Source organism: Oncorhynchus gorbuscha, linkage group LG13 (assembly GCF_021184085.1).
Source record: "Oncorhynchus gorbuscha isolate QuinsamMale2020 ecotype Even-year linkage group LG13, OgorEven_v1.0, whole genome shotgun sequence".
NCBI lineage: Eukaryota > Metazoa > Chordata > Actinopteri > Salmoniformes > Salmonidae > Oncorhynchus > Oncorhynchus gorbuscha.
The window spans coordinates 4,173,212-4,189,722 of NC_060185.1; the positions used below are offsets into that span (position 1 = coordinate 4,173,212).

General features: G+C 43.5%; 1 protein-coding gene across 1 annotated transcript in view; it reads right to left on the reverse strand.

Moving 5' to 3' along the window:
- Positions 1 to 16,511, reverse strand: part of LOC123992454 (prolylcarboxypeptidase (angiotensinase C)) — a 39,479-nt gene that overhangs the window by 16,715 nt on the left and 6,253 nt on the right. The window contains exons 2-6 of the mRNA XM_046293605.1: positions 11,791 to 11,931; positions 11,001 to 11,102; positions 10,609 to 10,790; positions 8,575 to 8,732; positions 7,436 to 7,605 (exon numbers count right to left, since the gene is read on the reverse strand). Coding sequence (XP_046149561.1) covers positions 7,436 to 7,605; positions 8,575 to 8,732; positions 10,609 to 10,790; positions 11,001 to 11,102; positions 11,791 to 11,931 — 753 coding nt within the window. The remainder of the gene's footprint in view (positions 1 to 7,435; positions 7,606 to 8,574; positions 8,733 to 10,608; positions 10,791 to 11,000; positions 11,103 to 11,790; positions 11,932 to 16,511) is intronic.

Genomic DNA, 16,511 nt, shown 5'->3' on the forward strand with positions numbered 1-16,511 from the left:
GATAGGATTAGTCTCCTACATTCATCTTTGCCAACAGATTCCCCCCTTTAAACCCTCAATACTCCCTTCCCACAGTCACTCACATAATCACATTAGCTTTGTCATTAAAAAAGCTCACTGGCTAAACCGCTTAAACCACCCATAGGGCAGGCATACATTACAGGCACTGAGCCACAACGACTCCAAATGTCCATTTAGCTTCTCTGTGTCTGTTAACCTGCTGCCCCACTAGGGGATTTAGGATTTATATATATCAATGAGGACCACCATTTATTTTTATTTTTTAAAGTTGATATATTTCTACTAATGAAAAAGTAACAGAACAGTGGACATCTCATATAACTCACAAGATGGTTGGAGCACCCCAGGAGGGTGAGCAAGCACTAGCAGGGTTTAGGGTTTAGGGTTCAGGGTTGATGGGTCAGAATCCTTCAGCCTTCTATAACAGCCTCTACAGTCAATGTATCACTGAGTCCTTCAGCCTTCTATAACAGTTTCTACAGTCCAGGGATCACTGAGTCCTTCAGCCTTCTATAACAGCCTCTACAGTCCAGGGATCACTGAGTCCTTCAGCCTTCTATAACAGCCTCTACAGTCCAGGGATCACTGAGTCCTTCAGCTTTCTATAACAGCCAGGGATCACTGAGTCATTCAGCCTTCTATAACAGCCTCTACAGTCCAGGGATCACTGAGTCATTCAGCCTTCTATAACAGCCTCTACAGTCCAGGGATCACTGAGTCCTTCAGCCTTCTACAACAGCCTCTACAGTCAATGTATCACTGAGTCCTTCAGCCTTCTACAACAGCCTCTACAGTCCAGGGATCACCGAGTCCTTCAGCCTTCTATAACAGCCTCTACAGTCCAGGGATCACTGAGTCCTTCAGCCTTCTACAACAGCCTCTACAGTCCAGGGATCACTGAGTCCTTCAGCCTTCTATAACAGCCTACATGTTTTCTTGAGTGGATGGTCACGGGGCCGGAACATATGGTCAAATAATTTATATATTTTCCATAATCAAAAATATGATATATCCAGCTGTTTGAAGTAAAAGAGGCAAAAAACAACATTTAAAAACAGGAAGCATAGAAACAGATCTACTGCTTCTTAGACTGGCTTTCAATGAGAATGACAGATCTATAACACATAGAACAGATCTACAGCTTCTTAGACTGGCTTTCAATGAGAATGACAGATCTATAACTCACATTTCTATGTGAATTTGGACGGGTCGTCCAAAAAAGTGCCATATTGCAGCTTTAACAATGAAAAAGTATACAGCTGATATTATCAAATTACAGAGTACTGTTACATAGTACTGTTACAGAGTACTGTTACAGAGTACTGTTACAGAGTACTGTTACATAGTACTGTTACAGAGTACTGTTACAGAGTACTGTTACAGAGTACTGTTACAGAGTACTGTTACAGAGTACTGTTACAGAGTACTGGTACATAGTACTGTTACAGAGTACTGTTACAGAGTACTGTTACAGAGTACTGGTACAGAGTACTGTTACAGAGTACTGTTACAGAGTACTGGTACAGAGTACTGTTACAGAGTACTGTTACAGAGTACTGTTACAGAGTACTGTTACAGAGTACTGTTACAGAGTACTGTTACAGAGTACTGTTACAGAGTACTGTTACCGAGTACTGTTACCGAGTACTGTTACAGAGTACTGTTACAGAGTACTGTTACAGAGTACTGTTACAGAGTACTGTGACAGAGTACTGTGACAGAGTACTGTGACAGAGTACTGTGACAGAGTACTGGTACAGAGTACTGTGACAGAGTACTGTGACAGAGTACTGTGACAGAGTACTGTGACAGAGTACTGTTACATAGTACTGTTACATAGTACTGGTACAGAGTACTGGTACAGAGTACTGTTACATAGTACTGTTACATAGTACTGTTACAGAGTACTGGTACAGAGTACTGGTACAGAGTACTGGTACAGAGTACTGTTACATAGTACTGGTACATAGTACTGGTACAGAGTACTGGTACAGAGTACTGTTACAGAGTACTGTTACAGAGTACTGTTACAGAGTACTGGTACAGAGTACTGGTACATAGTACTGGTACATAGTACTGTTACAGAGTACTGTTACAGAGTACTGTTACAGAGTACTGTTACAGAGTACCGTTACAGAGTACCGTTACAGAGTACCGTTACAGAGTACCGTTACAGAGTACCTTACAGAGTACCGTTACAGAGTACTGTTACAGAGTACCTTTACAGAGTACTGTTACAGAGTACTGTTACATAGTACTGTTACAGAGTACTGTTACATAGTACTGTTACATAGTACTGGTACAGAGTACTGTGTGGTCCTTCTGTAGCTCAGTTGGTAGAGCATGGCGCTTGTAACGCCAGGGTAGTGGGTTCGATCCCCGGGACCACCCATACGTAGAATGTATGCACACATGACTGTAAGTTGCTTTGGATAAAAGCGTCTGCTAAATGGCATATATTATTATTATTATTATAGTACTGTTACATAGTACTGTTACATAGTACTGTTACATAGTACTGGTACATAGTACTGGTACATAGCACTGGTACATACTACTGTTACATAGTACTGGTACAGAGTACTGTTACATAGTACCGTTACATAGTACCGTTACAGAGTACCGTTACATAGTACCGGTACAGAGTACTGTTACAGAGTACCGTTACAGAGTACCTTTACAGAGTACCGTTACATAGTACTGTTACAGAGTACTGTTACAGAGTACTGTTACAGAGTACTGGTACAGAGTACTGGTACAGAGTACTGTTACATAGTACTGTTACAGAGTACTGTTACAGAGTACTGGTACAGAGTACTGGTACAGAGTACTGGTACAGAGTACTGGTACAGAGTACTGTTACAGAGTACTGTGACAGAGTACTGTGACAGAGTACTGTGACAGAGTACTGTGACAGAGTACTGTTACATAGTACTGTTACATAGTACTGTTACAGAGTACTGTTACAGAGTACTGTTACAGAGTACTGGTACATAGTACTGGTACATAGTACTGTTACAGAGTACTGGTACATAGTACTGGTACATAGTACTGGTACATAGTACTGTTACATAGTACTGTTACAGAGTACTGTTACAGAGTACTGGTACAGAGTACTGGTACAGAGTACTGTTACAGAGTACTGTTACAGAGTACTGTTACAGAGTACTGTTACATAGTACTGTTACATAGTACTGTTACAGAGTACTGTTACATAGTACTGTTACAGAGTACTGTTACATAGTACTGTTACAGAGTACTGTTACAGAGTACTGTTACAGAGTACTGTTACAGAGTACTGTTACAGAGTACTGTTACAGAGTACTGTTACAGAGTACTGTTACAGAGTACTGTTACAGAGTACTGTTACAGAGTACTGTTACAGAGTACTGTTACAGAGTACTGTTACAGAGTACTGTTACAGAGTACTGTTACAGAGTACTGTTACAGAGTACTGTTACAGAGTACTGTTACAGAGTACTGTTACAGAGTACTGTGACAGAGTACTGTGACAGAGTACTGTGACAGAGTACTGTGACAGAGTACTGTTACAGAGTACTGTTACATAGTACTGTTACAGAGTACTGGTACAGAGTACTGGTACAGAGTACTGGTACAGAGTACTGGTACAGAGTACTGGTACAGAGTACTGTTACATAGTACTGGTACAGAGTACTGTTACAGAGTACTGTTACAGAGTACTGTTACAGAGTACTGTTACAGAGTACTGTTACAGAGTACTGGTACAGAGTACTGGTACATAGTACTGGTACATAGTACTGTTACAGAGTACTGTTACAGAGTACTGTTACAGAGTACTGTTACAGAGTACCGTTACAGAGTACTGTTACAGAGTACCGTTACAGAGTACCGTTACAGAGTACTGTTACAGAGTACCTTACAGAGTACTGTTACAGAGTACTGTTACATAGTACTGTTACAGAGTACTGTTACATAGTACTGTTACATAGTACTGGTACAGAGTACTGTGTGGTCCTTCTGTAGCTCAGTTGGTAGAGCATGGCAAATTTACTATGAATATTAATGCAGTTGTAACGCCAGGGTAGTGGGTTCGATCCCCGGGACCACCCATACGTAGAATGTATGCACACATGACTGTAAGTTGCTTTGGATAAAGCGTCTGCTAAATGGCATATATTATTATTATTATTATAGTACTGTTACATAGTACTGTTACATAGTACTGTTACATAGTACTGGTACATAGTACTGGTACATAGCACTGGTACATACTACTGTTACATAGTACTGGTACAGAGTACTGTTACATAGTACCGGTACAGAGTACCGTTACATAGTACCGGTACAGAGTACTGTTACAGAGTACCGTTACAGAGTACCTTTACAGAGTACCGTTACATAGTACTGTTACAGAGTACTGTTACAGAGTACTGGTACAGAGTACTGGTACATAGTACTGTTACAGAGTACTGTTACATAGTACTGTTACATAGTACTGTTACAGAGTACTGTTACATAGTACTGTTACATAGTACTGTTACAGAGTACTGTTACATGATACTGTTACATGATACTGTTACAGAGTACTGTTACATGATACTGTTGCCATGTCAGACAAACAGGGTTTAGTGGAGAAGAAAACGCCACAGATGCATCCCTCCCTCCCTCCCTCTCTCCCTCTCTCCCTCCCTCCCTCTCTCCCTCCCTCTCTCTCTCCCTCCCTTCCTCTCTCCCTCCCTCCCTCCCTCCCTCCGAGGGGCTTTATTGGCATGGGAAACATATGTTAATTTGCCAAAGCAAGTGAAGTAGATAATATACAAAAGTGAAGAGACACCTCACCATCCTTACAACCACACAAGAAACGAACAAGTCGGAAATGGCACAATGATCCTGAAGTAGTGCACTACTGTCAAACCCGGTCTGGTCAAAAGTAGGGCACTACATAGGAAACGTGGTAACATTTGGGTCTTAACCATTATCAAATGTAAATTTACTATGAATATTAATGCAGTTAATTGACAGTTGGAATAAACAAAATAATAAGAAAAGGAAAAAGGTGACTTGTAACACAACAAGACTGATTGACACAACCATTTGAAGTAGAGACAGAGAGGATGTGGCAGAGCAGATAAAGGAAGTAGAGACAGAGAGGATGTGGCAGATAAAGGAAGTAGAGACAGAGAGGATGTGGCAGAGCAGATAAAGGAAGTAGAGACAGAGACGATGTGGCAGATAAAGGAAGTAGAGACAGAGAGGATGTGGCAGAGCAGATAAAGGAAGTAGAGACAGAGAGGATGTGGCAGAGCAGATAAAGGAAGTAGAGACAGAGAGGATGTGGCAGCTAAAGGAAGTAGAGACAGAGAGGATGTGGCAGAGCAGATAAAGGAAGTAGAGACAGAGAGGATGTGGCAGAGCAGATAAAGGAAGTAGAGACAGAGAGGATGTGGCAGATAAAGGAAGTAGAGACAGAGAGGATGTGGCAGATAAAGGAAGTAGAGACAGAGGAGGATGTAGAGACAGATAAAGGAAGTAGAGACAGAGAGGATGTGGCAGATAAAGGAAGTAGAGACAGAGAGGATGTGGCAGATAAAGGAAGTAGAGACAGAGAGGATGTGGCAGATAAAGGAAGTAGAGACAGAGAGGATGTGGCAGATAAAGGAAGTAGAGACAGAGAGGATGTGGCAGATAAAGGAAGTAGAGACAGAGAGGATGTGGCAGATAAAGGAAGTAGAGACAGAGAGGATGTGGCAGATAAAGGAAGTAGAGACAGAGAGGATGTGGCAGATAAAGGAAGTAGAGACAGAGAGGATGTGGCAGATAAAGGAAGTAGAGACAGAGAGGATTTGGCAGATAAAGGAAGTAGAGACAGAGAGGATGTGGCAGAGCAGCTAAAGGAAGTAGACAGAGAGGATGTGGCAGATAAAGGAAGTAGAGACAGAGAGGATGTGGCAGATAAAGGAAGTAGAGACAGAGAGGATTTGGCAGATAAAGGAAGTAGAGACAGAGAGGATGTGGCAGATAAAGGAAGTAGAGACAGAGAGGATGTGGCAGATAAAGGAAGTAGAGACAGAGAGGATGTGGCAGATAAAGGAAGTAGAGACAGAGAGGATGTGGCAGATAAAGGAAGTAGAGACAGAGAGGATGTGGCAGATAAAGGAAGTAGAGACAGAGAGGATGTGGCAGAGCAGATAAAGGAAGTAGAGACAGAGAGGATGTGGCAGAGCAGCTAAAGGAAGTAGAGACAGAGAGGATGTGGCAGATAAAGCAGAGGGATGTGGCAGATAAAGGAAGTAGAGACAGAGAGGATGTGGCAGATAAAGGAAGAGAGACAGAGAGGATGTGGCAGATAAAGGAAGTAGAGACAGAGAGGATGTGGCAGATAAAGGAAGTAGAGACAGAGAGGATGTGGCAGATAAAGGAAGTAGAGACAGAGAGGATGTGGCAGATAAAGGAAGTAGAGACAGAGAGGATGTGGCAGATAAAGGAAGTAGAGACAGAGAGGATGTGGCAGATAAAGGAAGTAGAGACAGAGAGGATGTGGCAGATAAAGGAAGTAGAGACAGAGAGGATGTGGCAGATAAAGGAAGTAGAGACAGAGAGGATGTGGCAGAGCAGATAAAGGAAGTAGAGACAGAGAGGATGTGGCAGAGCAGATAAAGGAAGTAGAGACAGAGAGGATGTGGCAGATAAAGGAAGTAGAGACAGAGAGGATGTGGCAGAGCAGATAAAGGAGGAAGTAGAGACAGAGAGGATGTGGCAGAGCAGATAAAGGAAGTAGAGACAGAGAGGATGTGGCAGAGCAGATAAAGGAAGTAGAGACAGAGAGGATGTGGCAGAGCAGATAAAGGAAGTAGAGACAGAGAGGATGTGGCAGATAAAGGAAGTAGAGACAGAGAGGATGTGGCAGAGCAGATAAAGGAAGTAGAGACAGAGAGGATGTGGCAGATAAAGGAAGTAGAGACAGAGAGGATGTGGCAGATAAAGGAAGTAGAGACAGAGAGGATGTGGCAGATAAAGGAAGTAGAGACAGAGAGGATGTGGCAGATAAAGGAAGTAGAGACAGAGAGGATGTGGCAGATAAAGGAAGTAGAGACAGAGAGGATGTGGCAGATAAAGGAAGTAGAGACAGAGAGGATGTGGCAGAGCAGATAAAGGAAGTAGAGACAGCTAATTGGGAACAGTACATTCATTGGGTAGGACAGGTTGAAAGGAGGTAGAAAGACAATAATTGTTGCTAATGTGATTTTTCACTTCCCTTGTTTTAACCTTTTCTGTAAGTAAAACAAAATATGGACTATTAAATTATTAACAATTGGGCTACTATGTAAAATGCTAGGAGATTTCTTATTCTACTTGTGTAATACAATTTAATACATTATTATGAAAGATATAGAAATATGATATAGATATATATATATATATATATGTGTACCTGTATTGGCCAGCGTGGGAGCGGTTGGAGGAAGTTAGCTTCGTAAGGGTAGTCAACCATGGCCAGATTCACCCAGGTCTCTTGGAGCCAGGCCTTAAAACCATCCAAGTACGTCTTCTTGAGTGGGGAACATAAGCTAAACTCTCCGGACAGCCATCGGAGGCCGTCATCTGCAAATACAGGCTAATTCATCCTACCAGTTGCTGTGATGTTGTCATTCAGACAGGCTCAACCAGTTGCTGCCAGATTCACCTACCAGTTCTGTTGTTGAGCCAGGCCATTAAAATTCCATCCAAGTCCGTCATTCTTGAGTGTCATTCAGACAGGAACATCCTACCAGCTAAACTCTCCGGACAGCCATCGGAGGCCGTCATCTGCCAAATACAGGCTAATTCATCCTACCAGTTGCTGTGATGTTGTCATTCAGACAGGCTAATTCATCCTACCAGTTGCTGTGATGTTGTCATTCAGACAGGCTAATTCATCCTACCAGTTGCTGTGATGTTGTCATTCAGACAGGCTAATTCATCCTACCAGTTGCTGTGATGTTGTCATTCAGACAGGCTAATTCATCCTACCAGTTGCTGTGATGTTGTCATTCAGACAGGCTAATTCATCCTACTAGTTGCTGTGATGTTGTCATTCAGACAGGCTAATTCATCCTACCAGTTGCTGTGATGTTGTCATTCAGACAGGCTAATTCATCCTACCAGTTGCTGTGATGTTGTCATTCAGACAGGCTAATTCATCCTACTAGTTGCTGTGATGTTGTCATTCAGACAGGCTAATTCATCCTACCAGTTGCTGTGATGTTGTCATTCAGACAGGCTAATTCATCCTACCAGTTGCTGTGATGTTGTCATTCAGACAGGCTAATTCATCCTACTAGTTGCTGTGATGTTGTCATTCAGACGGCTAATTCATCCTGTGATGTTGTCATTCAGACAGGCTAATTCATCCTACCAGTTGCTGTGATGTTGTCATTCAGACAGGCTAATTCATCCTACCAGTTGCTGTGATGTTGTCATTCAGACAGGCTAATTCATCCTACCAGTTGCTGTGATGTTGTCATTCAGACAGACTAATTCATCCTACCAGTTGCTGTGATGTTGTCATTCAGACAGGCTAATTCATCCTACCAGTTGCTGTGATGTTGTCGATGGCCTTCCAGGACCTCCTGATGTTCGCGTCACAGTTCAGTCCACTCCTGGCGAAGTCCTGGGTGACTATCTTATAGAAATCTCCACATGGAACCATGTCAGGGAACTGCCATATGGGAGCAGAGGCAGCCAGGGCTCTGGAGTACACAGAGAGACAGATAGAACACAGTATTAACCACACAGAGAGACAGATAGAACGCAGTATTAACCACAGAGAGACAGATAGAACACATTAACCACACAGAGAGATAGAACACAGTATTAACCACACAGAGAGACAGATAGAACACATTAACCACACAGAGAGACAGTTAGAACACAGTATTAACCACACAGAGAGACAGATAGAACACAGTATTAACCACACAGAGAGACAGTTAGAACACATTAACCACACAGAGAGATAGAACACAGTATTAACCACACAGAGAGACAGTTAGAACACATTAACCACACAGAGAGACAGATAGAACACATTAACCACACAGAGAGACAGTTAGAACACAGTATTAACCACACAGAGAGACAGTTAGAACACATTAACCACACAGAGAGACCGTTAGAACACATTAACCACACAGAGAGACAGATAGAACACATTAACCACACAGAGAGACAGATAGAACACATTAACCACACAGAGAGACAGATTAACCACACAGAACAGATAGAACATTAACCACACAGAGAGACAGATAGAACCCAGTATTAACCACACAGAGACAGTTAGAACACAGTATTAACCACACAGAGAGACCGTTAGAACACATTAACCACACAGAGAGACAGATAGAACACAGTATTAACCACACAGAGACAGTTAGAACACAGTATTAACCACACAGAGAGACAGAACACAGTATTAACCACACAGAGAGACCGTTAGAACACATTAACCACACAGAGAGACAGATAGAACACAGTATTAACCACACAGAGAGACAGATAGAACACAGTATTAACCACACAGAGAGACCGTTAGAACACATTAACCACACAGAGAGACAGATAGAACCCATTATTAACCACACAGAGAGACAGATAGAACACATTAACCACACAGAGAGACAGATAGAACCCAGTATTAACCACACAGAGACAGTTAGAACACAGTATTAACCACACAGAGAGACCGTTAGAACACATTAACCACACAGAGAGACAGATAGAACACAGTATTAACCACACAGAGACAGTTAGAACACAGTATTAACCACACAGAGAGACAGAACACAGTATTAACCACACAGAGAGACCGTTAGAACACAGTATTAACCACACAGAGAGACAGATAGAACACAGTATTAACCACACAGAGACAGTTAGAACACAGTATTAACCACACAGAGAGACAGATAGAACACAGTATTAACCACACAGAGAGACCGTTAGAACACAGTATTAACCACACAGAGAGACCGTTAGAACATATTAACCACACAGAGAGACAGATAGAACCCAGTATTAACCACACAGAGAGACCGTTAGAACATATTAACCACACAGACAGATAGAACCCAGTATTAAACACACAGAGAGACAGATAGAACACATTAACCACACAGAGAGACAGATAGAACACATTAACCACACAGAGAGACAGATAGAACACATTAACCACACAGAGAGACAGATAGAACACATTAACCACACAGAGACAGTTAGAACACAGTATTAACCACACAGAGAGACAGATAGAACACAGTATTAACCACACAGAGAGACCGTTAGAACACAGTATTAACCACACAGAGAGACCGTTAGAACACAGTATTAACCACACAGAGAGACCGTTAGAACACATTAACCACACAGAGAGACAGATAGAACACATTAACCACACAGAGAGACAGATAGAACGCAGTGTGAGATTTTCCTTAGGTCAAATAGCACCCTATTCCCTCTAAAGCACACTACTTTTGACCACAGCCCTATGAGCCCTGGTCAAAAGTAGTTCACTATATAAAATATAAAAATAGGGCCCCACGAAGACCTGTACACAGTATCTCTTACCCAACAACGACATTGGGGTATTTCATTCTCAACCAGGCAGAGAGCATCCCTCCGTAGGACCCTCCGATGGCGATCACAGGACTTTCCCGAGCTCCAAGCACCTTCCTCTTCAGTTCTCTGATCAGCACAGAGAAGTCAGCTAGCGCCTGCTCCGACGTCAGGTAATTCAGGTGCTTGTTGTCCTGTTTGTGAAGACAAACGTTGTTTCTGAACGTGTAGTAAACCAACACGTCATATTTCAAATGTTATATACCGTGTGTGTGTGTGTGTGTGTGTGTGTGTGTGTGTGTGTGTGTGTGTGTGTGTGTGTGTGTGTGTGTGTGTGTGTGTGTGTGTGTGTGTGTGTGTGTGTGTGTGTGTGTGTGTGTGCAAATGCATTACGGTTCATTTACACTGTAAGAGTCTTGTCCAAACGGCAGTGATTCTCCATAGTAACGGTGCTCTGCAAAAACCAACATGGCTCCCAGATCCTCTGCAACGTCCCACATGAAACCCTACAGACAAAAAGTACAGGGAAAAATATTCTAACAAATGACGCAAGGCATGCTGGGTAGATGAATACAGAACAGAGAAGATGAATACAGAACAGAACAGAGAAGATGAATACAGAACAGAGAAGATGAATACAGAACAGAGAAGATGAATACAGAACAGAGAAGATGAATACAGAACAGAGAAGATGAATACAGAACAGAGAAGATGAATACAGAACAGAACAGAGAAGATGAATACAGAACAGAACAGAGAAGATGAATACAGAACAGAGAAGATGAATACAGAACAGAACAGAGAAGATGAATACAGAACAGAGAAGATGAATACAGAACAGAACAGAGAAGATGAATACAGAACAGAACAGAGAAGATGAATACAGAACAGCGAAGATGAACACAGAACAGAGAAGATGAATACAGAACAGAACAGAAGATGAATACAGAACAGAGAAGATGAATACAGAACAGAACAGAAGATGAATACAGAACAGAACAGAGAAGATGAATACAGAACAGAGAAGATGAATACAGAACAGAGAAGATGAATACAGAACAGAGAAGATGAATACAGAACAGAGAAGATGAACACAGAACAGATGAATACAGAACAGAGAAGATGAATACAGAACAGAGAAGATGAACACAGAACAGAGAAGATGAACACAGAACAGAGAAGGGTAATTATTACAGTGTTATTGCAGAACCAGGTAATGTCTCCTTCATTGCCGGTGTAGAACAAGATAGGCCCTCCCTTCTGATCCCAGTGTTCATTATTAACCAGGTATCTCTGCTTAAAGGTGCCATCCTCCAGGAAACCAAAGTGATCGATCTGTAAGGACAGAGACATACATCAGAAAAACATGAAGAAATCAAGAGGATGGCTAAAATATGACCAGCTGCTACTTTAAACCTTATTCGAGGTTCTCCTCACTCTTATGTTTGGGTTTCTACCCTGTGTTTTGCTATGCGTTTGTTGGGTCTTCGTCCCCGTGCCTTTTTTAAGGGCGCAATAAAAAAAGATCCTATTACGCATTCCTGCGCCTGTCTCCCGAATAATTTATACCGACATGACAGAGTAATCGACCATTGACGGAGACAGCGGGAATGGCCCGTCTCGACGACGCCGCAACTTCGGCAGCTGCATCGGGTCCTGATCGACCCGGGCTGCGTTCCTGTGATCCTGGGGGTGCTGTCACGGATCCTTCCGGGAACTTTCATTACACACACCTGTCCCCTATTCCCAGTGATTAGTACTTGTATAATTGGTGCCCTTTGGTTTCCACTGGACTGTCCATTATTGTTACAATGTCCGTTGGTGCGTGCGAGTACCTGTGCTGTGTGTTTTGGGCTTTCGTGCCACTGTGGATTGCGCAGATGATTATGGGTCTCGACCCGTGCGATAATAGTTGTGCAGATGATTACGGGTCTCGACCCCTGTGTTAATAGTTGTGCAGATGATTACGGGTCTCGACCCATGCGATAATAGTTGTGCAGATGATTACGGGTCTCGACCCATGCGATAATAGTTGTGCAGATGATTACGGGTCTCGACCCATGCGATAATAGTTGTGCAGATGATTACGGGTCTCGACCCGTGCGATAATAGTTGTGCAGATGATTACGGGTCTCGACCCGTGCGATAATAGTTGTGCAGATGATTACGGGTCTCGACCCGTGCGATAATAGTTGTGCAGATGATTACGGGTCTCGAACCGTGCGATAATAGTTGTGCAGATGATCACGGGTCTCGACCCGTGCGATAATAGTTGTTCGCTTGTGTTATTTATTCGAGGTACTCTTTTGTTTTGGGTTTCAACCCTGTGGTTTTGTTACATGTTTCTCTGGTCTTCGTCCCCGTGCCTTCACACGACACGCCGTACTTTGGGTAAAATAAAGATCCCTATTACGCATTCCCGCGCTGCCTGTCTCCCGAATAAAATATACCAGCATGAAACCTAGTCTCGAAGACATTCACATTTAGCTTGAGATGAGATGAAGGCTCAAGAGAAGAAATTGAATCAATGTATTACGAATCCATTTCAAGGTCTCTGAAAAGAACTCTAAATGGAGCCAGTTAAAATGTGGCCCTGACGTCCGAAGGAATGGAACTGGGATTCAACAGTCTGTCAATCCTCTCTGACCAACAGTCATCCTCTCTGACCAACGGTCATCCTCTCTGACCAACGGTCATCCTCTCTGACCAACGGTTCCATTTCCTCTCTGACCAACGGTCATCCTCTCTGACCAACGGTCATCCTCTCTGACCAACAGTCATCCTCTCTGACCAACAGTCATCCTCTCTGACCAACAGTCATCCTCTCTGACCAACAGTCATCCTCTCTGACCAACGGTTCCATTTCCCCTCTGACAGACACCCTGTAAAGGTTCTTGTTCCCCTCTGACAGACACCTTGTAAAGGTTCTTGTTCCCCTCTGACAGACACCCTGTAAAGGTTCTTGTTCCCCTCTGACAGACACCTTGTAAAGGTTCTTGTTCCCCTCTGACAGACACCCTGTAAAGGTTCTTGTTCCCCTCTGACAGACACCCTGTAAAGGTTCTTGTTCCCCTCTGACAGACACCTTGTAAAGGTTCTTGTTCCCCTCTGACAGACACCCTGTAAAGGTTCTGTAAAGGTTCTTGTTCCCCTCTGACAGACACCCTGTAAAGGTTATTGTTCCCCTCTGACAGACACCTTGTAAAGGTTCTTGTTCCCCTCTGACAGACACCTTGTAAAGGTTCTTGTTCCTCTCTGACAGACACCTTGTAAAGGTTCTTGTTCCCCTCTGACAGACACCTTGTAAAGGTTCTTGTTCCCCTCTGACAGACACCTTGTAAAGGTTCTTGTTCCCCTCTGACAGACACCTTGTAAAGGTTCTTGTTCCCCTCTGACAGACACCTTGTAAAGGTTCTTGTTCCCCTCTGACAGACACCTTGTAAAGGTTCTTGTTCCTCTCTGACAGACACCCTGTAAAGGTTCTTGTTCCCCTCTGACAGAGACCCTGTAAAGGTTCTTGTTCCCCTCTGACAGACACCCTGTAAAGGTTCTTGTTCCCCTCTGACAGACACCTTGTAAAGGTTCTTGTTCTCCTCTGACAGACACCCTGTAAAGGTTCTTGTTCCCCTCTGACAGACACCCTGTAAAGGTTCTGTAAAGGTTCTTGTTCCCCTCTGACAGACACCTTGTAAAGGTTCTTGTTCCCCTCTGACAGACACCTTGTAAAGGTTCTTGTTCCCCTCTGACAGACACCCTGTAAAGGTTCTTGTTCCCCTCTGACAGACACCCTGTAAAGGTTCTTGTTCCCCTCTGACAGACACCCTGTAAAGGTTCTGTAAAGGTTCTGTAAAGGTTCTTGTTCCCCTCTGACAGACACCTTGTAAAGGTTCTTGTTCCCCTCTGACAGACACCTTGTAAAGGTTCTTGTTCCCCTCTGACAGACACCTTGTAAAGGTTCTTGTTCCCCTCTGACAGACACCTTGTAAAGGTTCTTGTTCCCCTCTGACAGACACCTTGTAAAGGTTCTTGTTCCCCTCTGACAGACACCTTGTAAAGGTTCTTGTTCCCCTCTGACAGACACCTTGTAAAGGTTCTTGTTCCCCTCTGACAGACACCTTGTAAAGGTTCTTGTTCCCCTCTGACAGACACCTTGTAAAGGTTCTTGTTCCCCTCTGACAGACACCCTGTAAAGGTTCTTGTTCCCCTCTGACAGACACCCTGTAAAGGTTCTGTAAAGGTTCTTGTTCCCCTCTGACAGACACCTTGTAAAGGTTCTTGTTCCCCTCTGACAGACACCTTGTAAAGGTTCTTGTTCCCCTCTGACAGACACCTTGTAAAGGTTCTTGTTCCCCTCTGACAGACACCTTGTAAAGGTTCTTGTTCCCCTCTGACAGACACCTTGTAAAGGTTCTTGTTCCCCTCTGACAGACACCTTGTAAAGGTTCTTGTTCCCCTCTGACAGACACCCTGTAAAAGTTCTTGTTCCCCTCTGACAGACACCTTGTAAAGGTTCTGTAAAGGTTCTTGTTCCCCTCTGACAGACACCTCGTAAAGGTTCTTGTTCCCCTCTGACAGACACCTTGTAAAGGTTCTGTAAAGGTTCTTGTTCCCCTCTGACAGACACCTTGTAAAGGTTCTTGTTCCCCTCTGACAGACACCCTGTAAAGGTTCTTGTTCCCCTCTGACAGACACCCTGTAAAGGTTCTGTAAAGGTTCTGTAAAGGTTCTTGTTCCCCTCTGACAGACACCTTGTAAAGGTTCTGTAAAGGTTCTGTAAAGGTTCTTGTTCCCCTCTGACAGACACCCTGTAAAGGTTCTGTAAAGGTTCTGTAAAGGTTCTTGTTCCCCTCTGACAGACACCTTGTAAAGGTTCTTGTTCCCCTCTGACAGACACCTTGTAAAGGTTCTTGTTCCCCTCTGACAGACACCTTGTAAAGGTTCTTGTTCCCCTCTGACAGACACCTTGTAAAGGTTCTTGTTCCCCTCTGACAGACACCTTGTAAAGGTTCTTGTTCCCCTCTGACAGACACCTTGTTCTTGTTCCCCTCTGAAGACACCTTGTAGGTTCTTGTTCCCCTCTGACAGACACCTTGTAAAGGTTCTTGTTCCCCTCTGACAGACACCTTGTAAAGGTTCTTGTTCCCCTCTGACAGACACCTTGTAAAGGTTCTTGTTCCCCTCTGACAGACACCTTGTAAAGGTTCTTGTTCCCCTCTGACAGACACCTTGTAAAGGTTCTTGTTCCCCTCTGACAGACACCTTGTAAAGGTTCTTGTTCCCCTCTGACAGACACCTTGTAAAGGTTCTTGTTCCCCTCTGACAGACACCTTGTAAAGGTTCTTGTTCCCCTCTGACAGACACCTTGTAAAGGTTCTTGTTCCCCTCTGACAGACACCTTGTAAAGGTTCTTTCTTGTTCCCCTCTGACAGACACCTTGTAAAGTAAAAGTTCTTGTTCCCCTCTGACAGACACCTTGTAAAGGTTCTTGTTCCCCTCTGACAGACACCTTGTAAAGGTTCTTGTTCCCCTCTGACAGACACCTTGTAAAGGTTCTTGTTCCCCTCTGACAGACACCTTGTAAAGGTTCTTGTTCCCCTCTGACAGACACCTTGTAAAGGTTCTTGTTCCCTCTGACAGACACCTTGTAAAGGTTCTTGTTCCCCTCTGACAGACACCTTGTAAAGGTTCTTGTTCCCCTCTGACAGACACCTTGTAAAGGTTCTTGTTCCCCTCTGACAGACACCTTGTAAAGGTTCTTGTTCCCCTCTGACAGACACCTTGTAAAGGTTCTTGTTCCCCTCTGACAGACACCTTGTAAAGGTTCTTGTTCCCCTCTGACAGACACCTTGTAAAGGTTCTTGTTCCCCTCTGACAGACACCTTGTAAAGGTTCTTGTTCCCCTCTGACAGACACCT